Genomic DNA, 13019 nt, shown 5'->3' on the forward strand with positions numbered 1-13019 from the left:
ATAATTATTACGAAGATTATCATTTTAGTGAATAACTTATTTTATTCTTATATTTACACCAAAATATAATTAAGGTGATTTTTGTATATTTTTTACAAATCTATTTGGTATTTTAAAGCTAAATTGCATGTAATTGCAATTATAGCCTATTTCACGATTAGTAGCATTTTATAATTATAAAATTATTTCCAATATTTTTAAATTATCATTTATATAGTATTTGTTGGCTCAGTATTTTTAGTTTACTTTTAAAATTATTATTACTATTTTTATAAAATAAAAAGGAAAAATAGGCTATTTAACACTTAGCCCATTTCTATTTCAATTACAGCCCTTTCACCTTTCAATTTTGGCCCTCAATTTGACACAATTCCGCCTCAAATTAAACCATCCCAATCCCCAAATTACCCGACCCCTGACCCGATTAAAAAAAAAACCACCCGGCTCCCCTTTGATCCAGGCCGTTGATCATTTTGATCAACGGCCATAATTCACCTTTCCTTTTTTAATTCCCAAACCCCCCTTGACCTAATTCATTTCACCTGAGACGCCGCCTTTGAACCCCTTCGTCTCTCAAATCCTCTTGAGCCTCTCCGAAACCCTAATCGTCTCCCACCTTATCTCACCTTGTTTCCACCGGAATCCATGGCGTCTCCGGCCATGGATGGTCTGTACTCATCCTTTCTCACCATCAGATCTAAACTATTCAAGGTTTTGAAGCCCGACTTCAATGGCTCTCTTTAGATCCTTCTCAGATCTGTAGATCTATGGCTTCTCCGGCCATTACCCCGACATATTCAAGCAATATGAGTCTTTTCGACTCAGGATCTGACTTTCCTCAAGACCTTTCTCATTTCTAGGGTTTTCTCTGCAACTCTAAGCCGTCTGAGGTTCTGTACTCGCCTATTTTTCTTAGATCTGTGATATGTCTGGGCTTTACTTGACATTTTAAAAGGGTTTCCCCCAAATTTCTTTTTTAAAATCTCTCAATTTCAATTTTAGGGTTTCTGAAAAAGTTTCTTCAAATATCGTTCTGATTCTTTCCGTTCTTTCTTCATGTGTGTTTACCTATGTTATACTCGTATTCTTTCTTTTCTACTATGCTTGAGTTTGCTCTCTTGTTTCCTTTCTATTATGCAGGATTCTTCTACCTTTGTTGTTATTCCTGTACTCACATGTTAATCCGTGTTGTTAATCCTTATTCTTTGCTATACGTGTTTATGGTTGAGTTCTTTGATTTTGTTCACTTTATTTAGCTCTGTTTGTGTTCTTGCTAAGCATATTTCACCTGCTTTTGTTTAAGCTCGTATCATCTCTCTCTTCTGAACTTGTTTAAACTCCGAGTTTTCTCAAACATGTTCTTATGACCTTGAATCAGTTCTTTCTATCATGTATGTTTGTTTCTCATAAAGTCTATGGAAGAGACTTCTAAGCCTCTTTCAATGACCTGCTCTCTCACCTCTATGTCTGACTCAATTCGAAACCCTAGGATTTGGGGGTTTCTTTGGCAAGTGATATTAGGGTTCCACTTTGGGACCCTAGGCTTTCAGACTCACTATGAGTCTGTAACTGAACTCGATTCCCTTTTGTTTGTGACTCTAAGGCTTTCAATGTTAGACTCTTTTTCTGAGTAACCTGAGTATTCCTTTTGTTTGATTGGTATGCTTTATATATGTGAAATTTCTCTTTCAAAAGGTTTTTACCAACTGATTGATTGATTCTTAAATCCTTTTAATAAGGCTGATCAATTGTCACTGATTTTTCTTCGATTGAACCTCCTTTACCTTTCTTGACTTGGTTTATTCGAATTGAACCTGCAATTTTGGTTTCATGGCTGTTTGATTGATTCTCTTGCCATATTTGGCACAAACCGTGTACCATTGATGGTTTTCCTTAAATAACTTCTATGTATTTACCCCTTTTGTGATACTTTGAAAGGTTTTAATTGAAATTTATTTCTTTAACTGGCTTTTACCCGTTGGAATCAGAATCCCTTAATCAAAGGGAGATTGATTTCAATGATATTTCCTTGACTTTCTTACTTGTTTCTCTGCACTATAAAAGGGACTACCCTTCTGCACTTTTAAGACCACTTCGAGTTCAATACCTCAAACTTTTAGATCAATACTTTCAACTTACTTACACACTTTATTGCTTTGAGTTCAATACTCTTACAACATTCTGCTCTTTTCTGGGATCTTTTGGAACTTTTGCTTGCAACTTGGCTTTTTCAAGACTACTTTTACTTATTTGTTTTCCCTGAAACTGGCATGTTATAATTTAGCTTTCCTGCCTCACCCCTATGTGTTTATTTATAGTTTTCTGCAATCCTGTTTACTTTGTTGTTCATGATTAATGTTAACTATGTGTGTTCTTTCCTTGCATCTATTTTCTATTATGAATCCCTACCCCTATTCCCTTCTATGTGTTTGAGTTAAGGTTCATGGCCTGGCAGTATCCAAATTACTGCCCAGGTCCAAACCTGATCCTCAATGGATCCTAACTCCCAATTTTGGCTGACAGACTGGTCAGGGGTGTGCCAGCACTCTTAAATTGCTGGGCATGACCACCAGCCTACCATGGCCTTCCCTAATTCCCCTCTATTCACATACACTTACTCTTAGATTCTAAGTTTTGTCCCCCTCTTATGAACCATACTTTGGGACCCTGAGTTCCCTCTGAACTTGGACATTTGAGGGTTGACTCTTCCACACTGCACTATAATCTAATTCTGCAATGTGTTTGGGGTATAAGTATTGCCTTGAGTCCCTTTGAGACTCTTGGGAACTTTGACACATCCCAAATAAGGGAAAGGCTTTTTGGAAAACGAATCTTGGAAGTTGGTTTTATCTCATATTGCTAGACCTTGAGTCTGAATTAGGCTGTTTGGTTGCAGCTGGAAGTTCTGATATACTTTTTTTGATTCATTTGGGTCTGTAATAATTTGTAATAACTATGGGGTTCTAGTGGAAAAGGGAAGGGTCATTTATGTATGCATATGGGTAGACAACATGCTCATAGGGATTACTATTTACAAATTCTGTATATCATATAGTACTCCTGCCTATAAGTCGTCTCATTATTACATTAAAAACCATGCCTATAAGTTTCTGCATATAGAAATCATGTATAAGTTTCTGCACTTATGCATTTAGAAATCCTGCCTATAAGTTATGCATTACACGTAGAAATATTGCCTATAAGTTGTTTCATTACTGCATTAGAAACCATGCCTATAAGTTTCTGCATATAGAAATCATGACTATAGTTTTGTTTCTGCATTTCTGCATATTGTCGTTAGGCAAACAATCATAGGTTTAATAATAATCAACTTCATTCTAGATACCATGCGTATAGGGCTCCTGCACTTACATAATCGTTTTAAAATCAATAATGCTTAGAAATCATGCATATAAGAGCAGCCATCTGAATCTGATTCGTCTATTTTATCTATAAGTCTAAAATCAGTAGTAATGTTTGTTTAATATCTGCAGAATCTAGTTGGTTCTAAAATCAGTAACCCTTCTTTAAAATCAGTGTACTTCCGCCTAGACAAGTAGTAGGTAATTGTTTAACTGTGTCAGTTTTAATAAACTGCAACCAGACAAGGCCTATTTCGGACTCCTCATCTGAGAAATATGTGATGAAGCAGCATGTCCTAACACTTTAAATTTAATTCAGACTATAACCAGTATTTGAAGTCATGCTAAATAATTTGCTCCTTTAAGTGGGAAGGCCTGTTTGAGCCCTTAAACTGCTATTTGTCTCCCCCTACTTGCTTATGTGTTTTGTTTGTCGCATTAGAATTTTGTCCTTTCAAAACTCTGAAAAGCCCCAACCTCCCTCCCTTTAGGACTAGTAGTCCCAAATGCCTCCGGGACTGATAGGATCGGGACGAGTAATAGCATGCAATAAGTAACGATACTATTCCGCGTTTAATACCTTAACGGGGTGGGAAAGGGTAGATATGGATGATGACCGGTGCGCTAATACCACGTGTGACCCCTCTTCTGAGAAGTGATTGACGGGTATTGCATTGATGTGATCCATATTGTTTGTAATCCTAGGACCCCTTCCCCTTTACTTGTTATCCCTTTTTTAACTGTCCAGACTATTTGCTTAAGATTTCTGTTTTCTTTATCTTTCTTCAAACTTTCAATTCACTTGCAACATTATGTGTAAATCCCCTTCTATTTGAGACCTTTATTTGCTTACTTGTCAGTTAAAGTCACAATTGTAACATGGCCGGGAACCACACTAGTGGATCTTGGGGGGTGCCTAACACCTTCCCCTCGAGGTAATTTCTAGCCCTTACCCAAACTCTGGGTTTCCAACACGAACTCTTCTTTAGTGTCCTAATGCACTTTAATCATTAGGTGGAGACTCTTCAACCCAAAAAACCCAATTCCCAAGAGGGAACGAGTTGTCCTCCCAAATGTCATGAACCCGATTTCGCCTTAGAAAAAGGAGGCGCGACAGCATGGCGACTCTGCTGGGGACTTCTTTAGGTTTTTACCATCTCATGTTACTTGTGACTTCACTGTTTCTTTATTACCTTTATTTAATGTATTTACCTCTTTTTTGCTATGAAACTGACTTGGCTCTTTATTTTTTTCTTTAATGCTTTCTTTTACCGCTTTCCTTCAATGCCGTTGTAATTATGAGCAATTATTGTAATCATTACTTTATGAACGTGCAAATACGTGACAACTTGTTTCATTCTTGTAATTGCATATTCAACATTATATTCCACTCGTGCCAAACAAAATACCATAACAACCCTTATAATGAGTGGTTGCGCCTTTCCAATATTATCACCTCCTAAATTTGGTGAAGGCGTATTTGCGGTAAAACCAGTCGATCAGCGGTGCAGTTGACAGTTCTGTGCCTTTCCCTCTTGAGTTGTCCGCTCAAGGGTACCAGTCTAATACCCCATAGAAACCTTACTTTGTTCAATTGTGCATGCATCACTGTCAAACCTAGCCTAGTCAGTTATGCTGTCCGCATAATGACTCTTTAAGATAGCCTTGTCCAAAGTCCACTAGGTTCCCTTGGAACCCAAACGGACATTACCACGTTCTGTTCATTTATTTGGAGAATTAAATGCTTTATGCTAATTGTTGGTATTTAATAGTCGAGTCTGGTGGGGGTAAGGGCCTAACTCTTTTGTCTTGCAGAAATATGATGCACGAGGTCCCCAGTTTCGGTATGAGTAGCACACCCCCACTCTTGCTAGACGGGTGGAGAAGTTATCCATCAAATGACCAAATCAATGAGTGGAAAGAGAGAGCCACCAAAGCTAGCTAAAAGTTGGAATATCTGGAGTACAACCTGCTGGAATCAGAAGGGAAAGTGAGGAAGAGAGTCACCGACTGCCAGAACGCTGAAGGAAACGAAGGAGAACACATGGCCAAGGCATTTCTACTGGTGAACCTACGCGAACGGGAGGATCTGATCAATGAGAGCATTCAACCTGAGGAAGGTCCTTCAGGGACCAAGTAGATAAGAGTATATCTTTTCGCTTTATAAAATGTAATAAGGCCAATGGCTACTAGTGACATTTTATTTAGTGTCGTTTTGGGATTCGTCTACTTTTACCAATAAAATGTGGCATTTAGCATTCTAAGTTCTCCAAATCAATTTGTCGCTAGGCCTACCTCGGGCACAACAAGGCTCCCAAATTAGGACACGATTTACATTCTTGCACTATGTGTTTAAATAGCACAACATCTTTTCCTTATAATCCTCACTAATGCGGTTACCTTTTGTTTTATTCTTTGTTTTTGTTTTTATTATTCCCCCTCCCCAAAGGTTAGTTCGCGCACTCTCATCATCATTTTACTTCACAAGGCCCTTCCATACAGGCCGTAAGCCGAGGAGCACGCCTCAACAATTGGACCATCGGAACCACCAGATCTTGGAAAGCCTCGGGGTAGCAGGGCTGAACAAAGCATCATGCACTACCTTTTATTTTTTACTAGTTGATTTTCCTTTCGCATTTTTGAATTTTCGCAATAAGATCTTTTAATGTTCAAAACAGTTATGAAGTTTATTAAAGCATTTCGGTTTCATTACAAATCTTACTCTTATTATTTTCTCTCATTACTTTACTTATACAACATTACTATTACCTATCTTGATGAACCAACGGCTGTGACATGCAACGAGACAACGCAACAAACGGATATAGATTCAGAGGAAGATGATATACCGGAAGAGATTGTTAAAGAGGTTGAAAATTTTGAGAACAGACCTAAGTCCAACCTGGACGAGACCGATATTGTTAACATGGGAGATGTAGAAAATATCAAAGAAACTTGGATCAGCGTTCATTTGTCACCGTCAGAAAAGAAAGAATACATAGAATTTCTAAGGGAATATGAGGACATATTCGCCTGGTCTTATTATGACATGACTGATCTCAGTATATCTATTGTAGCTCACAAACTACCAACCGATCCGACATGTCCACCAGTAAAATAGAAGCTCGGGAAGTTCAAACCCGACATGAGTTATCTCAATAAGAAGTTCACCCTGTCGAGGCCCGATATTCTCCATTGGAACGCACCTATTGTGCTCTAACTTGGGCAGCTCAGAAGTTGAGGAACTATTTCTGTCCTATACTACTTATGTCATATCAAGAATGGATCCTTTTAAGTACATCTTTCAGAAGCCCATGCTCACTGGAAAGCTAGCCAAGTGGCAAATCCTGCTGAGTGAATTCGACATTGTTTACGTGACACAGAAGGCAATCAAAGGACAAGCACTGGCAGATCATCTTGCTGAAAATACCGTAGATGGAGAATACGAGCCTCTAAAGACGTATTTTCCTGATGAAGAGGTATCTTTCATCGGGGAAGATGTTGCAGAATCCTATGATGGTTGGAGAATGTTTTTCAACGGAGCAACAAACTTCAAAGGAGTTGGCATAGGAGCGGTCCTAGTATCAGAAACTGGCTAGCATTATCCGGTGTCTGCCAAGCTCAGGTTCCCGTGCACCAACAACATGGCAGAGTACGAAGCCTGAATCTTAGGGCTCAAGCTAGCCATTGACATGAATATACAGGAATTACTAGTGATCGGAGATTCAAACCTGCTTATACATCAGGTCCGAGAAGAATGGGCAACCAAGAACTCCAAGATACTCCCTTATCTGCATCATGTACAGGAGTTGAGGAAGAGGTTCACAAAGACAGAGTTCCAATATGTTCCCATAGTTCAGAATGAGTTTGCCGATGCATTGGCTACCCTATCGTCCATGATACAGCACCCAGACAAGAACTACACTAATCCTATTCCGGTAAAGACCTATGATCAGCCAGCTTACTGTGCTCATGTAGAAGAAGAAGAAGCAGATGGAAAACCTTGGTTTCATGATATCAAGGAATATTTGACGAAGGAAGAATATCCATAACTCGCAAATCCTACTCAGAAGCGCACACTTCAGAGATTATCTAACAACTTCTTTCATAGCGGAGGAATACTATATAGGAGGACTCTTGATTTGGGATTACTAAGGTGTGTCGACACAAAGGAAGCATCCAAGCTATTGGAGGAAATTCATGTAGGGACCTGCGGTCCACATATGAACGGCTTTGTCTTAGCCAAGAAAATAATCCGAGCTGGTTATTTTTGGATGACTATGGAAACGGACGGCATCCAGTATGTCCAAAATGCCATTGTTGTCAGATACATGCAGACACGATAAGGTGCCTCCAAACGAGCTTACTGCAACAAGCTCGCCATGGCCGTTCGCCGCTTGGGGAATGGATGTTATCGGACCTATCAAGCCTGCCGCATCAAACGAGCACAGGTTCATTCTAGTGGCAATCGATTATTTCACCAAATGGGTTGAAGCAACATCGTACAAAGCAATGACTAAGAAAGTGGTAGCAGATTTTGTCCGTGACCGTATTGTTTGTTGGTTCGGAATTTCGGAGTCAACCATCACTGATAATGGTTCCAATCTCAACAGCGACCTAATGAAAGCCATGTGTGAAACCTTCAAGATCAAACACAAGAATTCTACAGCTTACAGACCTCAGATGAATGGAGCTGTAGAGGCCGCCAATAAGAATATCAAGAAGATACTAAGGAAGATGATAGAGAAACACAAGCAGTGGCATGAGAAGTTATCATTTGCTTTATTGGGATACCGCACCACAGTTCGTACATCAACTGGGGAAACTCCCTATATGTTGGTTTATGGTACAGAAGCAGTCATTCCCGCCGAGTTAGAAATTCCCTCCTTGAGAATCATACAGGAAGCAGAACTTGACGATCTAGAATGGGTAAAGAGTCGCTACGAGCAGTTAGCCCTTATATATGGGAAAAGAATAAATGCAGTTTACCATGGTCAACTTTATTAGAACAGAATGTCCAGAGCCTTCAACAAAAGAGTCAAGCCGAGACAGTTTACACCGGGGTAGCTGGTGTTAAAGAAGATTTTCCCGCATCAAGATAAAGCCAAAGGGAAGTTCTCTCCCAAATGGCAGGGTCCATACTTGGTTCACCGGGTTCTAACTAGAGGAGCCCTCATACTTGCAGAAATGGACGGTGAAGTTTGGCCGAAGCCGATCAATTCAGATGCAGTGAAGCGATACTATGTGTAACTCTTACGATTTCCTGTATGATGTAATTTGAACTACGCCTGACCTGATTCCTATTTAATAGGGGATACGTAGGCAGCCCTATGGGTTCGGTCACAATTCAATAAAATTTTCATTTCCCCCCGCTATTGGAAACTGGGGCAAAATTTTGAGGAGGACCCTCAAAATTCCGAAGTTGATTTCAGCCATTTATCACATGCAGCCGTCAGAAGCACCAGCCCAGTAAACGGGGGAAGAATTTTATGGAGGACCCTCAAAATTCTGGAGTGAGAGAGGTTGCAATGTCTTGAACTGCGTCGCATTCGTCGGTTCATCAAAAGAAAACTATTTTAAATTATGTATTTATGTTACATTTTTTCTAAATCATGCATATCTGGTATCAAAATTGCTTTGTTAGCAACGCTACCCCAATGATACATAACGCCAAGCAGGACAAGTGAAGCTCATGGGGAAACGAACTAACCTTCCCCCTTTACAAAACTCACGATTTTTCTTCGGATGCAGGCACTCAAGTCGTAAAATCATCAGATATATCTATACACTCATACTTCCTGGGAATACAACTCTCAAAATCATCACCTATTTATAGTTGCTATCTGTACACGACATCCACAACAACCACAATATAGCAATCTACTATCAGCTATCATCTATCAGCTATGAGATTTCATTACTATTCGCCTTTTATTTTCTGCATTGCATAAGGCTACCTTTATACCTTCCGAGGTTAAGCTCTACCTCTATTTGCATTTCTCTGCATTGCATAAGGCTACTTTTCTGCCTTCCGAGATTAAGCTCTACCTCCATCTGCATTTCTCTGCATTGCATAAGGCTACCTTTCTGCCTTCCGAGGTTAAGCTCTGCCTCTATCTGCATTTCTCTACATTGCATAAGGCTACCTTTCTGACTTCTAAGGTTAAGCTCTACCTCCATCTACATCTTCTGCATTGCACAAGGCTACCTTTCTGCCTTCCGAGACTAAGCTCTGTCTCCATCTGCATTTTCTACATTGCATAAGGCTACCTTTCTTCCTTCCGAGGTTAAGCTCTACCTCCATCTACATCTCCTGCATTGCATAAGGCTACCTTTCTGCCTTCCGAGGTTAAGCTCTACCTCCATCTGCATGGCTAAAATACCGCCACCTTATTTCTCTTGCATGGCTGAAATATCGCCGCTCTATTTCTTGCATGACTGAAATACCGCCATCTTATTTCTCTTGCATAGCTAAAATACCGCCACCCTTTATTTACGCCTTGCATCGGCTAAAATATCGCCACCTTCTGCATTTTCATGGGCTGAAATATTGCCAAATTGTCCAAAGGTGTCATTGTTCGGAGGCACCATTTTCATAGCCCGAGAACGCCATGCCATGGCCTGAGGACCCCATTTTACCTTTTGCATATCATTATTCAAAGGCATCATGGTTCGGAGGCATCATCCTCATAGCCCGAGAACATTATTTCATAGCCTGCGAATCCTTTATCATACGCTTCATGGCCCAGGACATCATGGTCCGAGGACGTCATCCTAACCGTCCAAAGACGGCATTCACGGTCCAACGAGAACTTGCATCACGTTTAAATTTATGCACAATATATATATATGCTGGTATTGTTCATTCGCAGGTACACCGGCTAGCAATGGTCGTCTCAGCAGGAGCAATCCCGCTCCAGTTCCCGCAGCCTATCAGACTCTGACCATCATTTCTTAACCTGAACATCAGGTCCGCTTTTCGAAAATCTCCATCGACATACTCCGCCGATGGATCCCGAACTACATATGGCCTGATTCCTGTAATACCAGGGATATGTAGGCAGCTCAGAAACTAGAGCTCGGTCAAAACTCTTCAAAATCGTTGCATTCGGTCAAAATTGGCCATCATATCTTTACCCGACAACTCTTTCATCCTTCCCGGGTAAAGAGGGGCAGCTGTTGATACCCAATTTTTCCCTATGTATTTTTATATACAAAATACTTTCAAAATAGCATGTACATACATATATAAGCATGCCCAAGATTTTTTGTATTTTTTCCTAATTTTTAAGATTTTAAAATCAATTTATTGTCTATTTTTAGCAGTACAAAATCTATTTGGTATTTTAAAGCTAAATTGCATGTAATTGCAATTATAGCCTATTTCATGATTAGTAGCATTTTATAATTATAAAATTATTTCCAGTATTTTTAAATTAGTATTTACATAGTATTTGTTGGCTCAGTATTTTTAATTTACTTTTAAAATTATTCTTACTATTTTTATAAAATAAAAAGGGAAACTAGGCTATTTAACACTTAGCCCATTTCTATTTCAATTACAGCCCTTTCACCTTTCAATTTTGGCCCTCAATTTGACCCAATTCCGCCCCAAATTAAACCAGCCCAATCCCAAAATTCCCCGACCCTTGACCCGATTAAAAAAAAACCCACCCGGCTCCCCTTTGATCCAGGCCATTGATCATTTTGATCAACGACCATAATTCACCCTTTCCTTTTTTAATTCCCAAACCCCCTTGACCTAATTCATTTCACCTGAGACGCCGCCTTTGAACCCCTTCGTCTCTCAAATCCTCTCGAGCCTCTCTGAAACCCTAATCGTCTCCCAAGTCCAGACTCTGGGAGGGGCCCCTTACGGCCCAAGTGCAATATCAAGCCATCTCGTGGCATAGTCAATAGGCTCTCGGCCTCATATCAAGCCACCCTGTGGCGTACAATCTCAGTCCCCCGGCCTCATAATCATAAATTAGTGTATCACTGTTGCGGCATGCAACCCGACCCAAAAGTATCCTCACAACACAGGCCCTCGACCTTACTTAGTCAGAATCTCATAAGCCGCTCGGGCAACAGTAAAAACATGATGCTCAGCCCCAAAATATCATTTAATGTGTTAAAATAGAGTAAACATGGCTGAGTTTTGAAAACAGTATAATATAGCATGACTGAGTACAGATATTAAAATTAAAATAGTGAGGAAAAATCCCCTAAGGGTCCAAATAGTTGGCACGAGGCCCAAATATGGCGTTCAACCCAAAACATGATGATAGCAAATAATTTCCAATCGAATACACGGTAAAACAGTCATTTGGGATGGACTAAGTCACAATCCCTAACGGTGCACGACCCCACGCTCGTCATCTAGCATGTGCGTCACCTCAGTATAGCATAACGATATGAAATCCGGGGTTTCATACCCTTAGGACAACATTTACAATCATTACTCACCTCGATCCGGTCCAAACTCTAGCCCGCGATGCCTTTGCCTCTCGAATCAGTCTCCAATTGCCCCAAATATAACCAAAATCAGATTCATACCATCAAAATATGCTAAAGGAACAAAGCCCACTAGAAAATATCCAATTTACATAAAAATCCCGAAATTGCTCAAACCCGGCCCCCGGGTCCACATCTTGGAATCCGATAAAAATCACATCAATAGAATCCTCATCCTCTCACGAGTATACCCATATAAAAAACATCAAAATTGGACCTCAAATGGCCCCTCAAATCCCCACTCAAAAGTCTCTTAATCTCAAGCCCTAATTACCCATTTTGCACTGATTTTCCCAAAATTTTCACCACTAATTAGGCCTTTAATCACATATAAGTGAGTTATGAATTCAAGAATCTTTCCTCCAAGAGATTACCCTTTGGTTTCCTCAAGAATCCCTCTCAAAAGCTTCAATCCCGTTCAGAAATGGTAAAAAAATGAATAAGGGTCGCGGATTGGCTATTTAATACTACCCAGGTTTAACCCTTCGTGAACGCGGCCAAACACTCGCGTTCACGTAGCACAATTTTCCACTGACCAAAGATCCTCCTACGTGGACGCGAGGACCATCTCGCGTATGTGATGCACCACTGAACGGACCTTCGCGATTGCGGCTCCTACTTCGCGAACGCAGAGCACAAATCCTCCCTTGCCTCTAGTTCCCCTTTGTGAATGCGTATCTTCCCTCGCGAACGCGTAGAATAAAATCATCATCACATAAAATACCCTTCGCGAACGCGATGAACAAAAATGTATGCAACAAAAACCAGTAAAACTGCCAAGTCCAAAGTCCGAAATTGGATCCGTTAACCACCCGAAACTCACTTTAGGCTCTCAGGACCTCAACCAAACATGCCAACATATCCCATAACATCATTCAAACCTGTTCCAACCTTCAGAATGCTCAAAATAACATCAAAACACTAAAATTACATCGGATTCAAGCCTAAGAACTCCAAAAACTTCCAAATTCCGCTTTCGATCAAAAAGTCTATCAAACCTCGTCCGAATGACCTGAAATTTTGCACACATGTAACAAAAGACATAACTAACCTACTCCAACTTCCAAAATTTCATTCCGACCCATAAATCAAAATCTCACCTATCAACCAGAAATAAGGCTGTATTCTGGGCCGGGCCCAGGC

At 40.2% G+C, this 13019-nt stretch overlaps 1 protein-coding gene across 1 annotated transcript; it reads left to right on the plus strand.

The window, feature by feature from the left end:
* Positions 1-7054: 7054 nt before the first annotated feature.
* LOC138875107 (uncharacterized) lies at positions 7055-7414 on the plus strand. Its single transcript, XM_070153927.1, has one exon. The coding sequence runs from the start codon at positions 7055-7057 to the stop codon at positions 7412-7414; it is 360 nt and encodes a 119-aa protein (XP_070010028.1).
* The last annotated feature ends 5605 nt before the right edge of the window (positions 7415-13019 follow it).

This window comes from Nicotiana sylvestris, chromosome 8 (assembly GCF_000393655.2).
Source record: "Nicotiana sylvestris chromosome 8, ASM39365v2, whole genome shotgun sequence".
Taxonomy (NCBI): Eukaryota; Viridiplantae; Streptophyta; class Magnoliopsida; order Solanales; family Solanaceae; genus Nicotiana; species Nicotiana sylvestris.

What these genes read in the sequence shown, in the direction of transcription:
- LOC138875107 (XM_070153927.1), top strand. Translation starts at nt 7,055, where the DNA reads ATGAATATACAGGAATTACTAGTGATCGGAGATTCAAACCTGCTTATA.